Raw genomic sequence first — 23530 nt, forward strand, 5'->3', positions numbered from 1 at the left:
GACTCACTGTCTCTGTAAAAAAAAATAATAATAAATAAATAAATAAGTACAAAGGCATAAATTATGGGCCTGGTACAAGGGATCTATTTTCAACTTATCAAGCCTTATTTTTTCAATCTTTTTCATCTAAAGCACTATGCTGGGGCCATCCCAGCTCTGTTGTGCGTTTTCACTCCGGAATTCCTTTTAGGGCTGAGACCAACCTACCTGCCTATCTCATCCTCAGACCACAGCGATGCCCAATCAAGACTTTTCGTCTAGCCTGACCAGGTGGTGGCGCAGTGGATAGAGCGTTGGACTGGGATGCGGAGGACCCAGGTTCGAGACCCCGAGCTCACCAGCTTGAGTGTGGGCTCATCTGGTTTGAGCAAAGCTCACCAGCTTGGACCCAAGATCGCTGGCTCCAGCAAGGGGTTGCTCGGTTTGCTGGAGGCTCACGGTCAAGGCACATATGAGAAAGCAATCAATGAACAACTAAGATGTTGCAATGCACAATGAAAAACTAATGATTGATGCTTCTCATCTCTCTCCATTCCTGTCTGTCTGTCCCTGTCTATCCCTCTCTCTGACTCACTCTCTGTCTCTGTAAAAAATAAATAAATAAACAAAATTATCTTAAAAGTAGTTAAAAAAAAAAAAAGACTTTTCGTCTTGAATTGGCCACTTTGTGAATCAGTAGCTGTAGCGAAAGGAGTTGTGGGCCTTCAGATTTTTGGGTTCCGTGATGTAGGTCCGCTTGTTCCTCTTCTTCAAGAAGCTGGAGCAGTTCCCTACACTACTCATTGCAGGTGGGTAGACACCGCGCAGCTCCAGTCTGAAAGGGCCCTTTATGACCCTTGACCTGGCATCGAGAAAGGTCCTGAGGGAGGGGTCGCCAGGCCGCATCCTGATTCACTAAAATGGCACCCAGCAGGCTCAAGTTCCGAGGTGGCCGTTAGCACTCCCAAACTCTGACCCCAGCACCAAACTCTTGCGAGGTCATCGCCACAGCCACTCTTCCCCACGCCCACTTCCCGCCCCCCGTGACGGGCGTATCCGCGGGCCAATGAGTGAGCAATATATGTCCTTGGCGCGGGGCATATAGCGAACCAATCCCTGCTCGGGCTCCTGCTCGAGTCCAAATTCCCCAATCGACGGCTATGGTTGGGCTGGGCGTGCCGGCTCGACCAACGGGTGGGCACGTCGGCGCCGCGAGGGGCAGGCTCGCGGCGGCGCGGCTGCGTAGGGTGGAGGCGGGAGGTAAACAAGATGGCGGCGGCGTGTTGGGTGCGGAAGGGGGAGGCAGCCCGGAACGCTCGCGAGTGAGTCGGTGGTGCAGGCAGCAGCTTCGGCGGCGGGGCCAGGAGGCTCCGCGGCCGCCTTGCATGGGCTGGGCCCCAGCTCCGTTCTTCTTGCTTCCCGCGCGCGGCGGCCGCGGCGGGGGACGCGCTGCCCAGGCCCCGGCTGCTTTGGGAACTCCCAGCCCGGGGCCTGTGGCCTGCGCCGCTTTGGCCGCCCGGAGTTCTACGGGCTCTGCGCGCCTCGAGGGCCGCGGCGGACTGCGTTCTGGGCGGAGAGCGAGCGCGGGCTGCCGTTGGGAGTGTGGGGCGCCCACGAGGCCGCTTGGGGGTCCCAGGCCGTTTTGGGGGCGCCCCGGCGGCCGGCTCCGACGGAAGTTGCTTTCTTTGGCGGGAGGACCCCGGCCGGCCTCCTGACCCCCGGACACGCGCCCGGGTCTGGTGGCAGCGGACCGAACCGGATAGGCACCTTCCGCTTCTCGGGACGCCTAGGACAGCAACGCCGCCGGAAACGGCCCAGCTCCCCGCTAAGCTTATCTGCCCAGCTTGGGGGACTCCCCGGCCTGCCGAGGCTCCGTACGCGCGCCGCGGCCCACTCGTAATGGACGGCCCGGAGAAGACTTGTCTTGGTCTCGTCGGTGTTTGTCCGAGGGTCTAAAGTTCCTGGAGGATGACCTAGCACTTCGTAACCCCACCGGCCTCCCCAGGGCCCCCGTGGACACGCCGACCGGACCCGGAGCTGCCTGGCCGGGTCGCACCCAAACTTGCGACGCTGCGCACCGTTGGGGATACGGGCCTCGGACTAGGCACGCCTCTTGAACTCACATTTAGTACAGTCATTTCTTTTCGAAGAAGGGTTTTTCTCTTTTTTTCTTTTTTACGTTTTTGCTGACTTTTTTTTTTTAAGGGAATTGGGGGCGGAGGGAAAGAACCACTCACTGGGATTTCCGTAAAGGCATTAAGGGACCGCCGGCGGCGCGAGTCGGAGGCCTTAAGTCCAGGATGGATGTGGCGGACCCGCAGCAGCTGGGCATGTTTACAGAGGGCGAGCTGATGTCGGTGGGGATGGACACGTTCATCCACCGCATCGACTCCACCGAAGTCATCTACCAGCCCCGCCGCAAGCGGGCCAAGCTCATTGGCAAGTACCTTATGGGGGACCTGCTGGGGGAGGGGTCCTATGGCAAAGTGAAGGAGGTGCTGGACTCGGAGACGTTGTGCAGGAGAGCAGTCAAAATCCTCAAGAAGAAGAAATTGCGGAGGATCCCCAATGGGGAAGCCAACGTGAAGAAGTAAGTGTGGGCTTTCTGGCCTGCCCAGCTTTGGGGGTCCTCTCCAGGTTTGTCCTCTCCCTCTCACCTTTTCTTCCTTCCTTTTTTTTTCTTTCCTTCCTTTCTTTCCTCCTTCACTTACCTTCCTTTCCCTTCCCTCCCATTTCCTCCCTCCTTTCTTTTTTTCCTTTTTTTCCTTCCTTTATTTCCTTTCTTCCTTTTTTTCCAAACCTGAGCTGACCAGTGGGCTCCTGCATACTCTTTAGCAAAGAAAGTGTTGTTGGAAATGTGCTTAAGTACTTTCAGGAAGTCAGGCTAGATTGTTGCAGTTGGGCCCTGGTGCCTTTGGATTCTTGGGCTTCAACATCAAAGTCGTCCTCAGCAGGGGCCAGCTTCTCTTTCCCTTGCACTCCCAGCTGGCCAAAAGAATTTAGGTGCTCAGTGGAGCCAGCCACTGTTTGGTCCTCAGTGTTTCTGTCCAGAAATGGACTTGGAAGCAAGCAGGTTTTCTGTTTAGTGAACAGCCAGTATTCACACCAAGCAAAACGCGGTTTATTTATCCTGTTGGAGGGGAATCCTGCTGTTGCCAAAAATAATTGTTTGCACCATCTTATTAGCAGGGGGGACTTATCCCATTCCTGCTGGCCTGGATGTGACACTAGACATCCCTGACTGCAGGCCCAGTGACTACTAGAGGGGAGTTGCTTGTGTGCTGGCAAACTTTTTACATAAATTTTTTCTGTACTAGCTGCCCCTTAGGTACTCTGGAGGTGCCTGGGTCTTTGAGCCAGAGTTCCCCAAGGGCAGCGGAGGCCCTTTTTCCTTCCTCTTGCTGGTCTCAGAATGGGGGCGTGCCTCCTTATTGCCACCAGTGGTGGAGCCCTGCCCTGCCTCCGTTCATGCCCCTCCCAGCCTCCAGATTTCCAGAAGAGGTTTATCTAACGGGCCAGGCAGTGACTGACTGTGACCTTGGACAGTCCGCAGCCTGGCCAGGCCTGTCCTGGAAGTGCTGTTCACTTGGTGGGTTTTCACCTCCTTTCATTCCACTGGCAGAACTGAGCTGTTTTCACTTGCTCTGGGATGGTCTGGGGAAGGTGAAAGGGGACTGGAGCAGAGAAATGAGGTAGGACTGACATGTCTCCTTGTCAGTGCCTTGTATTCTGAGTAGCCTGCAGGATAGGTGGGGCAGTGGGCAAGGTGGGTGGTATTTTGGTGAGGCCCTTTTACAGCCCAGCCGGTGAACACTGGGAGAAGGTGTGACTGGCCACCTTAGGGCCAGTTGGTCAGTTCTCCGTACCAGTCTTTTATCTGTGAGTTGGAGGTTTGACAGGGTCCACAGTGTCCTTGCGGAGACTCAGACCTCGAAAGGCAGACATGCCAAGTGACTCCTCATGGTTAAGTTAGAGTCACCCTCAAGGTAGAAAGCCCCACTTGACAGCTGGTCTTAAGTCACGTTTGCTTATTAGAGGTTCATGGAGACAATGTGGCCCTTGGGCAACCAAATTGGTACCACTGCAGGTTGAAGGCAGTGAGTTTCTGCATCTGGAATGCATCCCTGGAAATGGACAATGTTTTTTCCTCCTGGCTCCTCTTAGATTTTTCTATTTATTGATTTTACAGAGAGGAGGGGGTGTAGAGTGAGAAGCATCAAACCATGGTTGTCATGCCTCAGTTGTTCATTGGTTGCTTCTTGTATGTGCCTTGAATAGGCAAGCCCAGGGTCTCAAACTGGTCACCTCAGCATTCTAGGTCAATGATTGATCCACTGCACCACTACAGGTCAGGCAGCTCCTGGCTCCTCTTTTTTTTTTTTTTGTATTTTTCTGAAGCTGGAAACAGGGAGGCAGACAGACTCCCACATGCGCTGACCGGGATCCACCCGGCACACCCACCAGGGGGCGATGCTCTGTTGCGACCAGAGCCACTCTAGCGCCTGAGGCAGAGGCCATAGAGCCATCCCCAGCGCCCGGGCCATCTTTGCTCCAATGGAGCCTTGGCTGCGGGAGGGGAAGAGAGAGACAGAGAGGAAGGAGAGGGGGAGTGGTGGAGAAGCAGATGGGCGCTTCTCCTGTGTGCCCTGGCTGGGAATCGAACCCGGGACTTCCGCATGTCAGGCCGACGCTCTACCACTGAGCCAGCCGGCCAGGGCCTCCTGGCTCCTCCTAAGCATCATTCCCCACCTGTCCTGGAAAGGGTTCTGGTCTCTTTCTGCCTGGCTGAGCCTTCCAGATGGAGTTGGCATTGATCTATCGACATGTTCTGCTGCCAACTGCTTGGTATCCTGCAGCTTGCTCCCCAGGCCCCAGCCTCTGAGGTAGGAAGAGTTCCCAGAGACCTGACCCAGTGGCTGGGTTCCAGCACCAATTGTTCTGTCTGGCTAGTCACCCACCCAAACCCACCCTGCCAGCTGTCTGGAGCCTCAGGGTATTTAGACCAGGGCACCTGCTGGTGGCAGCAGGGTCAGCAGGTCCCAGATATCTGTACTCCTCCACTGCAATGGAGGGCATGTAAGGGTGGGCAAGCCCCTCCTTTGCTAAGGTGTAATGTACTGCTGATAAATAAAGGTTCCCATTCAGGTGACACAGCTTGTACATGCTAAGGTCAAGTTAAAGGGCATTTTACCACTCGAGAGCTCAGTCATGCTCCACTAGAAACACAAATGACCAGAACCCAGCTGGAAGGCTATAGAGCACTATTTACTCCTGGTTTTCTGAAGGGTCAGCCTCTCAAGGGTTTATGAAGACATGTAGGCATGTGGTTGTTTTTTTGTATTTTTCGGAAGTTGGAAACAGGGAGGCAGTCAGACAGACTCCCGCATGCGCCTGACGGGGATCAACCCCGCACGCCCACCAGGGGGCGATGCTCTGCCCATCTGGGGCATCGCTCTGTTGCAGCCAGAGCCATTCTAGTGCCTGAGGCAGAGGCCATAGAGCCATCCTCAGCGCCTGGGCCAACTTTGCTCCAGTGGAGCCTTGGCTGCAGGGGGGGGAGAGAGAGACAGAGAGGAAGGAGAGGGGGAGTGGTGGAGAAGCAGATGGGCGCTTCTCCTGTGTGCCCTGGCCGGGAATCGAACCCGGGACTCCTGCACGCCAGGCCGACACTCTAACACTGAGCCAACCGGCCAGGGCTAGGCATGTGGTATTTGAGCGATATCCCAGTGTGTGTGGGAAGAACCAGAGGGGAAGCAGGCCAGGGACTTCAGTGATTGGTAGTTCTCAGTCAATCCAACAATTAGCATAAGGTGTCAGTAGTGAGCACTGAGTCAGTGCTCAATTTCATCAGCTCAGGTCTGAACCTGCCTGTGGGGGTTCCCCCCCCCTTTTTTTTTCTTCATTTTTTTTTTCATTTTCCAAAGCTGGAAACAGGGGAGGCAGTCAGACAGACTCCCGCATGCACCTGACCGGGATCCACCCGGCATGCCCACCAAGGGGCGGTGCCCTGCCCATCTGGGGCGTTGCTCTGTTGCATCCAGAGCCATTCTAGTGCCTGAGGCAGAGGCCACAGAGCCATCCTCAGCGCCCAGACCATCTTTGCTCCAATGGAGCCTTGGCTGCAGGAGGGGAAGAGAGAGACAGAGAGGAAGGAGAGGGGCAGGGGTGGAGAAGCAGATGGGCACTTCTTCTGTGTGCCCTGGCCGGGAATCGAACCCGGGACTCCTACACGCCAGGCCGACGCTCTACCGCTGAGCCAACCGGCCAGGGCGGGGTTCCCCTTTTTGAGGTTCCCTTTGGAGTTAAGGGCTGGCCCTGAGTTCTCCCATCCACCTGGGTTGCAGCTGGGATTAGAACCCTCTACGTCTTCTTTCTTGAGCCCCTGCTCTGTCATCCCAAGTTTTCAGGAGACCAGGTAGGCCTACCCAGTGCCAGTCTCTGGTGTTGAGGGGAACAGGTGTCAGCTCCTTGTCTTAGAGAGCTGGGCTCCGTTGCTGCCAGCCAGCCCACTGCAGGGGGAAAAGGCTCCTTTGTCTGCAAGAGGTTTAATAACTCCACTGCAGCTGCCACACTTTTAGAGAAGTGTCCGGAATCTTCCAGACAAGTCTCAGTTGGATCAAAGCTTTTTTTCTGAAAGAACAATGTTTGCCCAGGTGATAGGACAGGTCAGAATGCCCCTCCCTCCCTTCATGGGCTTCCTCTAGGAAGGCTGATGTGGGTCTGCACTTATCCCCTTGTTCTTATAAAACAGGAAAGTTCCAAAAAGCATCAAGTAAAAATAAAAAAATTTCTTGTAATCTTTTTTTAAGATTTCTTTTGTTAGAATATAAAGTTTTAATTCTTCCAAGTTAAAAAGTTGATACTAAATTTGATAACTTAATAAATTGTGGTAAAAGTAGATTTTAAGAATTATGGCAACAACCAGAAGAAAGAGAAAACAGGAGGACTAGGGATAAGGTGGCAGACTTTTACTTAAATAGAACAAGACAGCAGATTCTCCAAGATAAAGGCTTATGTGCAGTATGCCCGGTGAGATTTCTTTTTTTTTTTTAAGATTTTTTTTTAAAATTTATTCATTATAGAGAGGAGAGAAGGGGGGAGGAGCAGGAAGCATCAACTCCCATATGCGCCTTGACCAGGCAAACCCAGGGTTTCGAACCGGCAACCTCAGTGTTTCCAGGTTGACGCTTTATCCACTGCGCCACCACAGGTCAGGCTATTTCTTGTAATCTTAATCCTGAAGTATCTGCCCACTTTTTTTTTTGACAGAGATTCAGAGAAAGGGACAGACAGATAGGGACAGGAAGGGAGAGAGATGAGAAGCATCGATTCTTCGTTGTGGCACCTTAGCTGTTCATTGATTGCTTTCTCGTTTGTGCCTGGGGTGAAGGGGCTCCAAGTCAGCGACCTTTGGGCTCAAGCTAGTGACAATGGGGTCATGTCTGTGATTCCACACTCAAGCTGGTGAGTTTGTGTTCAAACTGGCGACCTCAGGTTTCACACTTGGGTCCTCTGCTTCCCAGTCTGTTGCTCTATCCACTGCGCCACCTCCTGGTTGGGCCACCCATTTTTTTTTAAATTTGTGTTTTCTTACTCTATAGCACCTTTTTTTTTTTTTTTTTTTTTTTTTTTTTTTTTTTACAGAGGCAGAGATAGACAGGGACAGACAGACAGGAACAGAGAGAGATGAGAAGCATCAATCATCAGTTTCTCGTTGCGCGTTGCGACTTCTTAGTTGTTTATTGATTGCTTTCTCACATGTGCCTTGACTGTGGGCCTTCAGCAGACCGAGTAACCCCCTGCTGGAGCTAGCGACCTTGGGTCCAAGCTGGTGAGCTCTTTGCTCAAGCCAGATGAGCCCGCGCTCAAGCTGGCGACCTTGGGGTCTCGAACCTGGGTCCTTCCGCATCCCAGTCTGACGCTCTATCCACTGTGCCACCACCTGGTCAGGCTCTATAGCACTTTTAAATAAAAAATAAAATTCCCCTAAGGATCACCTAAAATTTTTTTAAATTAATTTTAGAGAGAGAAGGGGAGAGACAGCTAGGCAGGCAGGCACATTGATCTGTTTCTGTATGGATCCTGATTAGGGTCGAACTGGCAACCTCTGTGCTTTAGGATGTTGCTCTAGGTAACCAACCAAGCTATCTGGGCAGGACAGGATTACTTTTAAAAAATAAGTTGTAAGGCCTGACCTGTGGTGGCGCAGTGGATAAAGCGTCGACCTGGAAATGCTGAGGTCGTCGGTTCGAAACCCTGGGCTTGCCTGGTCAAGGCACATATGGGAGTTGATGCTTCCAGCTCCTCCTCTCTCCTCTCTGTCTCTCTCTCTCCCCCTCTCTCTCCTCTCTAAAAATGAATAAATAAAAAAATAAACTTTAGCCTGACCTGTGGTGGCGCAGTGGATAAAGCGTCCACTTGGAAATGCTGAGGTTGCCGGTTCGAAACCCTGGGCTTGCCTGGTCAAGGCACATATGGGAGTTGATGCTTCCAGCTCCTCCCCTCATCTCTCTCTGTCTCTCCCTCTCCTCTCTAAAATGAATAAATAAAAAATTAAAAAAAAAAAAAAAAAAAAAAAATAAAATTTAAAAAAAAAAATAAGTTGTAGCCTGACCAGTAGGTGGCTCAGTGTATAGAGCGTTGGTCTGGGATGCCGAGGACCCAGGTTCGAGACCCCAAGGTAGCCAGCTTGAGCGCGGGCTCATCTCGTTTGAGCAAAGCTCACCAGCTTGGACCCAAGGTCACTGGCTTGAGCAAGGGGTTACTTGGTCTGCTGTAGCCCCATAGTCAAGGCACATATGAGAAAGCAATCAATGAACAACTAAGATGTCACAACAAAAAACTAATGGTTGATGCTTCTCATCTCTTTCCGTTCCTGTCTGTCCCTAGCTTTCCCTCTCTCTGACTCTCTATCTCTGTAAAAAAAAAAAAAGTTGTAACCTGACCAGGTGGTGGCACAGTGGATAGAGCATTGGACTGGGATGCGGAGGAGTCAGGTTCAAAACCCTAAGGTTGCCAGCTTGAGCCCAAGGTTGCTGGCTTGAGCAAGGGGTCACTTGCTCTGCTGTAGCCCCCTCACCCCCGCCAAGGCACATGTAAGAAAAACAATCAAGGAACAACTAAAGTGCCACAACGAAGAATTGATATTTCTCATCTCTCTCCCTTTCTGTCTGTCCCTATCTGTCCCTCTCTCTGTCAAAAAAAAAGTTGTATGTGCTTGTTTTTCCAACAGGCAGAACTCCAGTGATTAAGCCCATAAAAGGTACCTGGGGGGTTGCCCACAGTCCCTCTTCTCAGGGCCAGTGGGGTTTCTTGTAGGTATAGACAGTTCCCTACCAGCTGGGCACACTCTGGGGCTTCGGTAGTTAGTGGGTCCAGCTGGGCAGGCTGTGCTCAGGCTGAGGGAAGCTTGTTAGTACAACTGCACAGGTGGCAACTTGAATTATAGAATATTTAATAGTGGTTTTTGTGGGATTTTTTATTGTCCATTGACTATTTAGAAATATGAAACCATTTCACTACTGCTCAGGACCATACCAAGTCCATGGGTGACCAGCCTAAGCTGACCTGCCTTTCTGTCCTATGGCGGATCTCTCTTCATGCTAGCCAGGTCTCTGCTGTGGACATGTTTGCTGTATTGGTGAGTTACTTTGTGCTATGTCACATGACTAACTCAAGGGTATGAAGGGCACATTGCTAGAAGTGGAATTTCTGGGTCAGAGGAAGCATGTGTGAGTTTGATAAGCTATGTCTAGACCACTGGTCCACTGCAGCTCATTGTCATGTTATAATCTCTTCTCTGTTGAGTATGGTTTCTGGAGCGTGTTTGCTGTTGTGTTAGCAAGGTGACATAGTATGATGTGCTTAGCCACTTGGGCTGTTTGTTTTCCCGCAGCTGGTTTGCCCCATGTGGCCAGGTCCTCAGCAGACGGGTGGCAGCTCTGGGAGCAGACACCAGTTTCTGCTGGGCCTGAGAAGGCTGGGATCAGCTTGCGCTGATTGGCAAGTATTTGGATCTGGATGGTGAATGGTTGTGATTTTAGTTCATTGAGAACCAGATACCTGACTTTGTTGGCTTTCATTCCTGTCCCAAATGGCCTCTACAAGGTCTTGGCACCTGATGGGGTGCCTACCCCCTAAATATTGAGAAGGATTCCATTGTGGGGCCAGACTGGCTGGCTGCCAGAGGCAACAGCAAGAGGGCATAGCCTGTCACCTGGGGCTTACCCACACAGAATGTCCTGGGGGCCTCCCTGTTTACCTGGTTCTTCCCTGATTGGGGAACGGCCTGAGGTTAGACGAATCTGAGATGCAGTGGGAGTGTGGGGCACTGGGCTAGGATGTGTGTGGAATTCTGGCTTCTTGCCTGTGAATGTGTCCGCTTTATCTCACATCCACTCTGTGGCTGAACTGTAGTTTATAGCTTTATTGAGATATAATGTATGTGCCATAAAAAAGTTTAGGCCCTGGCCGTTTGGCTCAGTGATAGAGCGTCAGCCTTGTGTGTAGAAGTCCCAGGTTTGATTCCCAGCCAGGGCACACAGGAGAAGCGCCCATCTGCTTCTCCACCCCTCCCCCTTCCTTCCTCTCTGTCTCTCTCTTACCCTCCTGCAGCCAAGGCTCCATTGGAGCAAAGATGGCCCGGGCGCTGGGGATGGCTCCTTGGCCTCTGCCCCAAGTGCTAGAGTGGCTCTGGTCGCAACAGAGCGATGCCCCAGAGGGGCAGAGCGTCGCCCCCTGGTGGGTGTGCCGGGTGGATCCCGGTCGGGCGCATGTGGGAGTCTGTCTGACTGTGTCTCCCCGTTTCCAGCTTCAGAAAAATACAAAAAAACAAAACAAAAAAAGTTTATGTAGCATTAAATTTGCCCAATTAATGTGTAATTCAGTGGCATTTAGTACTTTCACAGATTGTAAAACCCTCACCACTACCTATTCCAGAGTGTTCCGTTACCCCAAGAAACCTATCCTTAGCAGTCAGTCTCCATTTCCCTTCCCCAATCCCTAAGAACCACTAACCTATTTCCTGGAATCGCACACTGTCACCTTTTGTGTCTGGTTTTTTACTGGGCATTATGTTTTCAGGGTCCATCCATGTTGTAGTGAATGTCTGTGCTTTGTTCCTTTTCATGACTAACATTCCACTGTGTGGATGGGCCACATTCTATTTATTCATCATCTGTTGATGGGCATTCGGGCTGGTGTCCACTTGTTGCCTATTATTACTCCCTCTGCTGTGAACATTTATGTGCAGGTGTTTTTTTTGAACTGCACTTTTAGCAAATTTCCCCTTGTTTTAGTCCCTCTCCCACTTCTTTTAATTTTAATTTTATTTTATATTTTTATTTTTTGTATTCTTCTGAAGTTAGAAATGGGGAGGCAGTCAGACAGACTCCCGCATGCGCCCGACCAGGATCCACCCGGCACGCCCACTAGGGGAAGATGCTCTGCCCATCTAGGGTGTTGCTCTGTTGCAACCAGGGCCATTCTAGCGCCTGAGGCAGAGGCCACAGAGCCATCCTCAGCGCCGGGGCAAACTTTGCTCCAGTGGAGCCTTGGCTGCAGGAGGGGACGAGAGAGACAGAGAGGAAGGAGAGGGGGAGGGGTGGAGAAGCAGATGGGCGTCTCTCCTGTGTGCCCTGGCCGGGAATCAAACCTGGGACTCCTGCACACCAGACCGACGCTCTACCACTGAGCCAACCAGCCAAGGCTTAATTTTTTTATTTTTTTTAACGAGAAAGAGACAGGAAGGAAGAGAGATGAGAAGCATCAATTCTTCATTGCAGCACCTTAGCTGTTAATGCTTTTTCATCCATGTCTTGACTGGGGGCTCCTGCCAAGCCAGTGACCCTTTGCTCATGTCAGTGACCATGAAGTCATGTTTATGATCCCACAGTCAAGCCAGCAACCTTGGGGTTTCAAACCTGGGTCCTTGGTGTCCCAGCTTGATGCTTTGTCCACTGTGCCATCACGTAGTCAGGCCATCTCTCACCTCTTGGGGGCCCTTGCCATGTGTTTATTAAAACTGTCAGCAGCTTGACCAGGCGGTTGCGCAGTGGATAAAGCATCGGTCTGGGATGTGGAGGACCCAGGTTCGGGACCCCAAGCTCACCAGCTTGAGCCCAAGGTCGCTGGCTCGAGCAAGGGGTCACTCGGTCTGCTGTAGCCCCCTGGTCAAGGCACATGTGAGAAATTAATCAGTGAACAACTAAGGAGCCGCAATGAAGAATTAATGTTTCTCGTCTCTTTCCCTTCCAGTCTGTCCCTATCTGTGTCTCTCTCTGACTCTCTCTGTCTCTGAAAAAGGGAAAAAAATAAAACTCTCAGCAGAAGGAACAGGAGGTGAGGGTATCTTGCTCAGTGCCCTTCTGCCAGAGTTGCCATCATCCCTGGCCCTGCCCATTTTCTGTTTAGGGCTGAGCATAGAGGTGGCCACTTTTCATTCCTTAAAGTGTGAATGGCATTGACCCTGGCTCTTCAGTTTCTCTTCTGTTAATCAGAGTCCACTTTGCTTGGGCATTGCCCATGGGTAGGTCCCAAGGAGCAGAAGCAGCATCCCTGTTCTGGAAGGCATTGCCTCCTCTCCTTCACTTTCTGCATCCTAGCTGGGCACTTGGCCATTCCTTTTTCTTTAAATATTGTTCTCGTTTTCTGGCCAGAGAGGTAATTTGTAAAAGAAGCTGACAATAGAAAGACAGTGGTAGAGCCTCTTTGTGCCCTCAAGGCCATTGCAGTGATAGTTTGGGAGGACAACTCCTGCATTCTCTCATAGGCAGCTCAGGTCATAGTCATACTGATGGTGTGTCTCCAGCTCCCTTGCCTACAGTGCAGACCATACAGACACTCTTGCCACTGGGGGCAAGTTGTTCCCACTGCCTCATCTCTACGAAGTTGACAGTGTCTGTTCTTTCCTGGTATGAGTATTGGGACTTACATGTTTACACAGAGTGCTTTGATTTAGTTACTAGACAAACAAATGAAGAAATATTTCCCCTCTTTAGGCCCTGGCCAGTTAGCTCAGTGGTAGAGCGTCGGCCTGGCGTGCGGGAATCCCGGGTTCGATTCCCGGCCAGGGCACACAGGAGAAGTGCCCATCTGCTTCTCCACCCCTCCCTCTCTCGTTCCTCTCTGTCTCTCTCTTACCCTCCTGCAGCCAAGGCTCCATTGGAGCAAAGTTTGCCCGGGTGCTGAGGATGGCTCTGTGGCCTCCGCCTCAGGCGCTAGAATGGCTCTGATTGCGGCAGAGTGACGCCCCAGATGGGAAGAGCATCGCCTCCTGTTGGGCATGCCGGGTGGATCCCGGTCGGGCGTATGCGGGAGTCTGTCTGACTGCCTCCTCGTTTCCAACTTCGGAAAAATACAAAAAATATATATATATATATTTCCCTTCTTCCCCTCAGTGTATCAGCCTCGTTAAGTTAATTTATTTTTTTTTAAATTTTTTATTTATTTATTTTTCACAGAGACAGAGAGTGAGTCAGAGAGAGGGATAGACAGGGACAAACAGGAACGGAGAGAGATGAGAAGCATCAATCATTAGTTTTTCCTTGCACGTTGCAATATCTTAGTTGTTCATTGATTGCTTTCTCATATGTGCCTTGACCGCGAGCCTTCAGCAGACCGAGTAACCCCTTGCTGGAGCCAGCGACCTTGGGTTCAAGCTGGTGGGCTTTTCCTCAAACCAGATGAGCCCGCACTCAAGCTGGCGACCTCAGGGTCCTGAACCCGGGTCCTCTGCATCCCAGTTCAACGCTCTATCCACTGCGCCACTGCCTGGTCAGGCAAGTTAATTTATTTTTTGAGAGAGAAAGAAGGTTAGGGTTAGAAAGGTGTTTCTGGGCTTGGGCTGACAGGCATGTGGATTTCCAGCATAGGCTCCCAGTCCTGCTGCCCCTGTATTCCAGGGCCTATGTTTTCTGTGGACATGTGGGTGGTTTCTACTTTGGGATCTCTGCATGCTGTTGCCATGTACAGGTTTCTGGACATATCCGAGTAGAAATTACTAGGTCAGTTGGTAACTTCAGCCTTCTGAGGAGCTGCCAACAACTTCCTGGCCCCCCTAAGAAGACTCAGACTGCTTAGAGACATAATGTATGGAAAGCCCTCTGCAGAGCGGGCAGCATTGTACCCAGAGTCTGGGCTCAGCCCTTGTCATAAGCCAATGGGTGTGGTTGGTGCCAGATTGTCAGTTGCACCTCGGTGTCCATTCTAGTGGGGTTGGTGGGGTTGTCCTTGCAGGGCTGCAGAGTGCTGGGAGAGGAAGGGAGTTCTTAGGAGAACCAGGGGGTGGGCATGGCCTGGCCTTTGTGTGTGACATTCCATCTCTGGGGCCGCACTGTAAGCTCAGTTCCACACACAGAAGGCACTCATGCCACCCTTGCTCTGCTGTCCCTCTGTCTGGTCTCTTGTAAAACAAGTTCATCTTCAGTTGAAATGTCTAACAAGTGTCCTGATTATGTTGTCCCCATCCAGGCCCCACCAGCTGTCCCTGTGCAGACTGGCACAGTGGAAGGGGCAGTGGCAGAGCTTCTCAGTTCTCTTGGCACCTCAGAGCTGGTGTCTCCTGCATGGCACCTAAGGGGAAGCTCTGCGTCCCACTGTACAGAGGGCTTGGCTGATGCTTTGTCCTCTTTCCAGGGAAATCCAGCTACTGCGGAGGTTGCGGCACAAAAATGTCATCCAGTTAGTGGATGTTCTGTACAACGAGGAGAAGCAAAAAATATATCCTTCAAAGTTGGAGTGGGTGATGTGGGCCATGACACCCACACATCAATTTTCTCGGTTATTCCAAAACCAACTGGGGTCCCCTGTCATTCCACGGCTCTAGTGGCAGTACTGGGTCTTGAGAGAAGACACTTTCTAGCCTCAGTCTGGTTGACCCCACATTTAGGGACCCATGGCCAATGCACCTTCTCCCTCTAACCTTTGGGCTTTGCTTGCTGGGCTGGAGGCATAACTCTGGAATATAGGAGTATCCTTGGCCTTTGCCTTTTATTTGGGGGGGGACAAGCTCTTTCTCTAGAACATGTGGCCCTAGCTGACTCCAGCTCCCAGAAGCAGGCACATGGGGCCCCATATCTCTTCAATGGGTTGATGCCTTTCCTCAGGTGCCCATCACTGGCTCACTGGTGCGGTGACAGAATTCACCGGCACATGGCTCCTACATTTATGCGTGTCTCAAGGCTGCCCTTGATGGAGACAACAGCCAAGGGTGGGGGGATTTGAGCCTGACCCTGGACTGTCTGGTCCTACAGCCTCACCCCTATAGCCTTCCTTCCTCTGGCCTCAGACATGCGGCCATTTCTGGTCCTTTCTGTCCCAGCCATACTTGGGGACAGGTTCTGCCTGGGGTGGAGTCTAAGCTAGGCTATGATTTCCTTAGCACCACACGTATATGGTCATGGAGTACTGTGTGTGTGGCATGCAGGAGATGCTGGACAGCGTGCCTGAGAAGCGGTTCCCCGTGTGCCAGGCTCATGGGTGAGTGCAGACTGCTTGGTCCTTATGGGTGCCCCTCTGACCTGCCAGATTACCCACAGGCTCAAGGCTTTCAAGGATCAGTCCTATTTTCCAACAACTTTTTCTGATTACCAGTGAAGTGAAGGCTCAAGTGTATTTTAAAACTGAGAGCTTGGGGAGTCTGGTTTGTGGTACCCCAGGCCAGCAGCCCCACTCTGTGCATCCCTGCCCCAGAGTGCCTGCTCCTGAGGCTTTGAGACCTGGTTTTTAGGAAGCCTCTGGCAGTTGCCATTACTGCTGCTGGCTTGCCCCCCTGAAGTATATCATCCCCTTCCTTGCTGGAGGACCAGCTGGCCTGTGGTGTGAGCGGAAGGCTGGCAGGATGAGCCTGGATCTCTGGCCCCAGGGAGGGCGAGCTACATAGCTGTGTCTATAACAAAGCAGTTGGTCAGGGAGGTGTTACACATCCCTTGAGCTGATGGGGAGAGTAAGAAAGGGTTGCCTGGTTGAGAGAGGTAGGTGGGGAGCCAGGGAGCCCTTCTGTGTTGTCCCAGGTGGCTTGAGTAGGAGTGACTGAATTCCTCAGGGCTCTAGGGCTGACTCAGCCCCACCTGTGGCTCATGGTTCCCTGAGGGGCCTCCTGTCTTGTCATTTCTTTTTCTGGTCCCTGGTGGCTCCAGAGCTGTGGCCTTCTGTCTTTGGTTTTGCTGGGTGACCCCAAGTGACTACTGTGTCCTGCAGGTACTTCTGCCAGTTGGTGGATGGCCTGGAGTACCTGCATAGCCAGGGCATTGTACATAAGGACATCAAGCCGGGCAACCTGCTGCTCACCACTAGTGGCACGCTCAAGATCTCCGACCTGGGTGTGGCTGAGGTAGGACCTGAGAACCAGGGTGGGGGCTGGGCACTCCTTGAGGCCGCTTCCTTAGGCCGCCTGGGTCTGTCACAGGCACTGCACCCATTTGCTGAGGATGACACATGTAGAACGAGCCAGGGCTCCCCAGCATTCCAGCCACCTGAGATTGCCAATGGTCTGGATACCTTCTCCGGTTTCAAGGTGGACATCTGGTCGGCTGGGGTTACGCTGTAAGTGCCTGTGGGCTATCACTCCCTCTTTTGCCCACCCTGCTTGGGCTCCCAGCTTTTGGAATCTGTCCCTCCTGTGGAGGCTGGAGCAGGGGCAGCCATGGAGCCAGTTAGCAACCCCTGTAAGTGGGAGTGAGGCTGTGTCCTCCACAGTTGTTGAGGGCCCTGTTTATTTTTATTTGTACCAGTTGGTACTGGGCCACACTTCATCTTCAGGGTGCCTTTTGTCCTGATGCTTTACACTGAGAATTCTCAGACACTGCAAGTTGAAAGTGTTTTTCTGCCCCCCTCCCTCCCATTGGGCTGTGTTGGTCTGCTGGCCCATCAAGGTGTGCCCCAAGCACTTTTGCATAACAGTGCTGATTGGCCTATCAGAGTTCTCGGGAATCCTGTTCACTCCTGAAGTGTGGCACTTACATTGCAGATGCATGGGCACAGCCCTCTATTGAGAACCTTCCATCCACCTTCTGCCACAGGGCAGCCAACAGCTGAACATTCTTATTTTATTGAGAGAGAATTCACATTCTACATGACCCACCCTCTAAAGTGTACAGTCCAGCAGTTTCTAGTATTTTCAATGGTGCAGCCACCACCCTTATTACAGGTCATTCCCATCCCCCAATGAGGCCCTACAGGTGGGGGTGCTCTAAGTCTCCAAAGCCAGGTGGGTTTCGGGCAGGGCTGCAGGACAAGCCCCAAGTGACTGGGCCTCTGTCCTTCCCCTTGGGGGGCGAAGCTACAACATCACAACAGGCCTGTACCCCTTCGAGGGAGACAACATCTACAAGTTGTTTGAGAACATCGGGAAGGGGGACTACACAATCCCAGGTGACTGCGGCCCTCCACTCTCAGACCTGCTGAAAGGTGAGGCCCTTAGGATGGTGACTGACCATGGGCCCTGGGCAGGGGCAGGATGTGGGTCTGTCAAGGGTGGGTGGGGTCATGGTTCTCAGTGGGGAGTGGAGAGCAGCTAAGTCCAGGAATGGCTGACCCCTCAAGGTCTGACCTGTTCCCACCCTCCCAGAGAAATAGTGAGAAACCCAGCCTGCTTGCTGGGTCGTGGTCCTCCTGTTACATTTCCCAGCCAGTGCACCATGTGGCACTGTCAGTCACACCACGGCTGACCAGTGTGGACCAGTGGGTGGGAGCCCCAGCTGGCAGCCTGAGTTTCAGCTGTAGTAAGTTTGGATGAGACAGTTTATTAGGGTGGTTTACACCCAGCACATGATCAGTATGTAAGATTTATCAACGCAGTACCGGCTCAGATTCTTCCTACCCTTAGTTATCATGCTGTGGAGTGTTTCTCAGTTAATATCTAGACTTAGTATAAGGTATGTCTGGAAAGGTTGAGTCATGTTCTCAAGCTGGTTCTTACATGTAAGTTCATTCAGTACTGCAAAGGTGGAGTTGGGCTCCTGGTGCTGAGCACAGGCCCAGCCTGACACCCCAGCACTTCGAGGAAGATGGCTGGCTCTGGGGGCGCAGCCTGGATTATTCTTGGACCATAAGAAGGAGCGGGCAGTCAGGAAGCAGCCACCTCTTTCCACTGCTGGCTCATAAGGGCCCCCAAGTTGGAGCTGGCCTGACTTTCTCCCTGTCCTCAGTTCTCTGAATACTCGCAAGTGCCCATGGGCTCAAGCAGCCCTTTGCCAGGGTGGTTGTGGCATTGACACCCTGTCTTGGGTGTACTTAGAGCTTGGTCCTCAAATGCTGAGGGTCAGATGTTGTAGACTCCTCCTCTGCACAGACATCAGTTGATTTTTTCTCTACATGAACTCATGTCCCATGAAGATTGATTGTTACTGCCTGTAGCTTCGTTGATGCCTGAAATGGGTACATGTGGGGCAGTGACATGACAGAAGACATCCCTGTCCCCAGATAAAGGCAGGGCAGCCCCATCTCGTACTTTCACCATCAGCTAGGCACGTGGGCTGTGCCTCCCCCTGCACTACAGTTGGGGGTCTTTGCACAGCTGGGGAGTCAGCTTGGATGCTTTGCCCAACAGCTGGAGTGGGTGGACCATATCCCTGTGAGCCACCCCTGAATACTGAGTTTAGGTGTATCAGAACCCCTAGGCATGCTGAGAGGGGACATTGCTGGCAATTGTGCTGGGGTGTGGAGAGCTGGGGACAAGTACTGGAATCATAGGCTGGCAGGGACTTCCCAGCCCCGAGCACCAAGGCCACCACCGTGACCTCACCCTCTGCACCACTCAGACCTTCAACTGTGAGCCTTAGCTCCTGAAATTGCTGCTGTTTCCTGAATACAAAGTTGCCCTCCCTTGGGTGGTATTGAGAGCTTAGCACTGAGCTTGTCCCCTTCTTTGCATCATGCTCAGGAGGCATGACTCTGTCCTCCCACTGGAAAGGGAACAGGAGACACAGGTAGTGAGGGGTGGATGCAGCATAAACCACAGGCTCCGAGTTCCCCTGTGGCCTGAGTGTGGTATTGCTACCCTGGCTGGGTGGGCCGTGGGTTCTTCTTCCCCTTTTCGAGTGATTGTCCTAATGTGGAACTTTCCCCCAGACACAAGTGAACACTCATGAAGTGCTGCCCTTGCTGCTGTCTTGGGCCATGGGCTCCTGGCTGGAATTGCAGGTCACCCATTTTGCAGGCCTTTGCTGGCTGGATGTTGGCAGAAGGTGGCCCCATACTTCCTCATCCTGAAGTGTGTGGATAGCAGGTCCAATATTTGTGGGCTGGGGCTGTGTCCTGTCTGATCTGCTCTGATCTCGTTTTAGAAAGCAGTCTCCCATCGTGTTCCCAACCACACTGGCTATGGCTTTACAGTACTCTGCAGATGGCTACATGGGGCCTTGGTACCTGGATGGCCCCTTGTGTCCCCACAGGATAGGGTTCTAGATCTGCAAGTGCCATGTCCACACAGTTACAGGCCCAACACTGCTGGAGAGCACCAGGCGGGCAGGTCAGAGCTGGGTAGGAGCCCATGCTGACACCCCCGTGATCTCCCCCCCCCCCCCCCAGGGATGCTGGAATATGAACCAGCCAAGAGGTTTTCCATACAGCAGATCAGGCAGCACAGGTGAGTGTCCTCAGGTGCCTGGCTGGGTGGGCCCTGTGTAGGGAGCTGGGTGCTCCAGGCTGTCCTGATGTGCTGGCTTCCGTAGCTGGTTCCAGAAGAAGCACCCACTGGCTGAGGAGCTGGTGCCCATTCCGCCAAGTTCAGACTGCAAAGACCAGTGGCGCGGCATGACTGTGGTGCCCTATCTGGAGGACCTTCATGGCTGTGCTGATGATGAGGGGGACGAGGACCTCTTTGACATTGAGGATGATATCATCTACACTCAGGATTTCACAGTGCCTGGTGAGTCTAGCAATCACAGTGGCTCACAACGCAGCCTGGATGTCGCCAACATCCCTGAACCCTTAGGTTCAGGTCCATCTAAGCCAGCATATATCCCAGGGGTTGGCTGGGGTGCATGGACAGCTGTGGGTGGGTCAGCACCCCTTCCCTTACAGGAGCAGGTGGGGACTCAGGAGTCAGAGTTTGCCCAGGTGCCCCTTACATTAGTTCCACAGACTGCCAGGCAGTAAGCAATGGGGGAGGCCCCTCTAGTGGCCCTGAGGGTCCAGTGGCCCTCCTGGCACTGCTACCTGCTCTGACAAGTGGCCTTGCTTCCCCAGGTGGCGAGGAGGCGTCTGAGGCAGGGCTTAGAGAGGAGCAAGGCACCCAGCAGAGCCAATGCTCAGACATTTCTGCAGAGGAAGCTGAGGCCGGGGGCGCACAAGAGCTTGAGGAGGAGCTCCCCATGCTTTAGCATAGCCCCGTGCTTTAGCATAGTCACGCTGCCCACCTGGGCTGTAGGGGCCAGGTTGTGTGCCCCTGCCACGGGCCCTCACTGACCCTGTCTGGGTGTCTGAGGGAGGTTGGGCAACTATCCCTGCTTCTGGATGTGTTCCCTTGCAGCACTCACAGTTCTGTTATGTTTTGGGGCTGGTTCCATGGTTCCACAGATCCCATCATAAAAGTTTGCCCAATGCATGTGTGTAGGTGATGCTTATGTCCCCTCTTTGGCTTGTCAGTTGAGTGATAGGTTTTTGTGGAGAGAACCAGCGTGTAGCGGTAGCCTGAGGAGCAGGTGGGGCTCCAGGAGCTGTGTCTCTGGCAAAGTTGGGCAGGGTCCAGGAGTCTCACTGTCAAGGGGTCTGTGGCACCTATTATAGACCATCTTGGTGCCTGGAGCCCCTGGAGGTGATGTGTGTGGTTCTCTGACCCTGGAAGACCTGGCTGTACTCCAGTTGTGGACCTGAGGTGTCTTGGAGCCTCCGTTCCCTCCCTAGAACAGGAGTGAGGGTCCTGCCTCTCAGACACTGGAACCTATGACAGGTGACAGGCACTTGGTTGGCACCCACACCAGCAGGCAGCCTGTTTCCTAGCAAGCGTTAGTGAGGACCCTGACAGATCTCCAGAGCTGGCTCCCAAGCACGCTTCGGGTCTCTTTGAGAAGCCAGGCTGGCCTTTCCTCAGTAGTGATCCCCAGCCTGGGAATGTACTTTTTGCCAGAAGTGGGACAATTTCTGAGGTTGGGCAGCCACTTCTCTCTGACCTGCTCATGGGTCAGTGAAAGGTTGTGCTGGGGCAAGACCCTTCCCACTTTGGTTCTAGTCTATTGGTCACCCTCGGAGGCTCTTGGCTGTCCCTACCATGGGATTTCTGCCACCCACCCTAAGAGCTGGGCCCTGAGCTAGTTAATTGCTGCCAGCACAATGCCTTGAGGGTAAATGGAGCAGATCTCAGATGTGGTGCCTATGGTTGGGCTTAGGTTTGTCCGTGTATAGACCCACCATGTGCTCTATCTAGCAAGGTCCTGTGCGCAGGGATGAACTCTGACCTAGGCACACACAAGTGGGTGCAGCAATTGCCGGAAGCCACTGAGTCAGGCCCTGGACACACTTGTCAAAGAAGGGGCTCCAGGCAGCTGAGGGTAGTTTCCCACCGATGTCGCAAGAGGGCAGGCCTTAAGCAGCAGGCCAGGTTTAGTGTACACTGATTAAGCTTTGTGGCCCTTCCCTGTATGCCCTCCTCTACTCCGCCTTAGCACAAGAGTGCAGAAGCCCCCAGGATGCCTTGAGGGTGAGGGTGGCACGGTCATGGTATGTTCCCTGGCACTGATCCCTTCATCCCAGTGGGCTTTGGGAGAGATACACCCAGCCTGAGCCCAGCCTCTCCCAAGTCCCACAGGGCCCAGCAAGTTGTAGCCTCCAAACAGGTGAGAGGGCCAAGGCTCTCACCTGTGTCCCAGGACACCAGTCTTTCACCAAGTGACTGTGTCTTGCCCTTGCCAGCTAGCCAGCTCTCCCTCTACCTGACTGAGGGCCCCTGCAGGGAAGACCTGGGTAAGATAGGTGGATCATGCCTAGGGAATGGGGCAGCTGTGTGTGAGTGTGTTGGCCTTGGGCTCCTCTATCAGCCCATACTTGCCCTCTCCCTCTTAGGACAAGTTCCAGAAGAGGAGGCTGGTCAGAATGGACAGAGCCGAGGCCTGCCCAAGACCATGTGCATGAATGGCACTGATTCAGCACAGCTGAGCACCAAATCAAGGGCAGAGCGCCGAGCCAGTGCTGCCTCCAACCCTATCCGCAAGGCCTGTTCTGCCAGTGGCAAGATCCGTCGGCTGTCGGCCTGCAAGCAGCAGTGAGGGCTGTCAGCTGTAGGTGGGGCTGCAACAGGAATGGCAGGAGTGGGCGGTATTGAGCGGGAGTGAGCATTGCCTGAACTTAGCCAAGTCACTCTCATGGTCATTGCTGATCACCACCAGTTCTGCTCTTCAAAGTCCTATCAGTTCAGTCTGTGATCACTGCCACCAGGGTTGGGGGCAGAGGTCACTTCCCACAGAACACTGGCCACTTGGGAGATGGGACCCCTGTGCAGGAGGAAGGCTGGGAGTGGGGTAGGGGGCTTGCCCTGCCCCAGTTCCAGGCTGCTCTTGGGACAAGGGTGCTGGGAGTGGTTGGAGTCTAGCTGAGGCTGTAATCCTAGTCCCTGCTTCCCTCTCCTATCACACCCCCCCCCAGTCCAGGAAGTGGGGATCAGGTCCCAAAGGTGCTGAGAGTCCCTGTTGCCTGCTCAGGATGTGGGCAGTGAGGTGTGGACCTGAGCCAGCAGCTGCCCCTGCCCAGCCACAGGGTCTCTGAGGGCCCTGGTTAATCTCAGTGAGCAGTGAGTGACTGACAGGGTGACCCTGGAATCAGGAAAGCTTTTCCTGTCTCCAAGTATCTGACAGCCCCATGGGATTGGCTTCAGTTTTTCTGCCATACCTATGAGCCCCAGGGTGGGGATGCGTATTTGCTGGCTGGGGATTGACAGACCTTCCATCCATCTGCAGCCTGTCTCTGAAAGCCCTGACCAGGTGCCATGGCCCAGGTTCTCCTCAGTCTTCCCGACAACAGCTGGCCCACCACCCAGGAAGGCCACCATCACACCCTTAATGCTGACTGCCCCACAGGAAGCCAGGTGGGAGGATCCTGGAGGGCTGTGGCTGGGGAACAGCAGACTGGAGTCTGCACATCCTCCCCCATCATGAGCAGTGGATAGAACCTCCTGTTGACTTTGCAATCCTGTGCTGGACCTCTTTCCTAGCCAAGGGAGGGTAAGGCGGGTCCGCGGGCCCTGCACAGACCTCACCGTGCACTTTACGTTTAGACTACTGGTTCTCACCTGACTTAACTTTGTTACACGTTAGCACCTCCCACACCTAGTGGTATGTTCAAACTGCAGCTGATGGGTGAGGGGGTGAACGGGCTTGCCCACTGAGACGCATGCCCAGTCCCCTTGGGAGCCAGGTGGCTGCCTTGTTTTTGTTTGGCTTTTTTTTTTTTTTTTTTTTTTTTAAAGAAAAAATAAAACAGGTTGATTTGAGCTGTGGTTGTGAGGGGTGTTTGGGAATTGTTGGGTAGCAGGGCATGCAGTCACAAGGGTCATCCGAGTCTGCAACTGAGGCCCCTCTGGACACTACAGTGCAGGAGTTAGCCAGGTCTTCAGGTCTTG

At 53.1% G+C, this 23530-nt stretch overlaps 1 protein-coding gene and 1 non-coding gene across 3 annotated transcripts; one reads left to right on the forward strand and one right to left on the reverse strand.

Annotated features, from left to right (window-relative positions):
* The first annotated feature begins 1215 nt into the window (after window positions 1-1215).
* Window positions 1216-23365, forward strand: STK11 (serine/threonine kinase 11). 2 transcript variants are annotated; one of them, XM_066277608.1, is made up of 9 exons: window positions 1216-2569; window positions 14614-14719; window positions 15359-15456; window positions 16177-16309; window positions 16385-16521; window positions 17258-17385; window positions 19507-19564; window positions 19650-19846; window positions 21979-23365. In XM_066277608.1, exons 1-9 carry the CDS (start codon window positions 2280-2282, stop codon window positions 22179-22181), a joined length of 1350 nt encoding a protein of 449 aa, XP_066133705.1. In that variant the 5' UTR covers window positions 1216-2279; the 3' UTR covers window positions 22182-23365. The 2 variants fall into 2 exon arrangements, with proteins under 2 accessions (XP_066133705.1, XP_066133714.1); XM_066277617.1 differs by lacking the exon at window positions 21979-23365 and adding an exon at window positions 20167-20596 and having other exon boundaries at window positions 14614-14697; window positions 15367-15456.
* TRNAV-GAC (transfer RNA valine (anticodon GAC)) lies at window positions 4622-4697 on the reverse strand. Its single transcript has one exon. It is a non-coding gene; the product is annotated as a tRNA-Val (tRNA).
* Window positions 23366-23530: the final 165 nt, after the last annotated feature.

This window comes from Saccopteryx bilineata, chromosome 1, assembly GCF_036850765.1.
Source record: "Saccopteryx bilineata isolate mSacBil1 chromosome 1, mSacBil1_pri_phased_curated, whole genome shotgun sequence".
Classification (NCBI taxonomy): Eukaryota; Metazoa; Chordata; class Mammalia; order Chiroptera; family Emballonuridae; genus Saccopteryx; species Saccopteryx bilineata.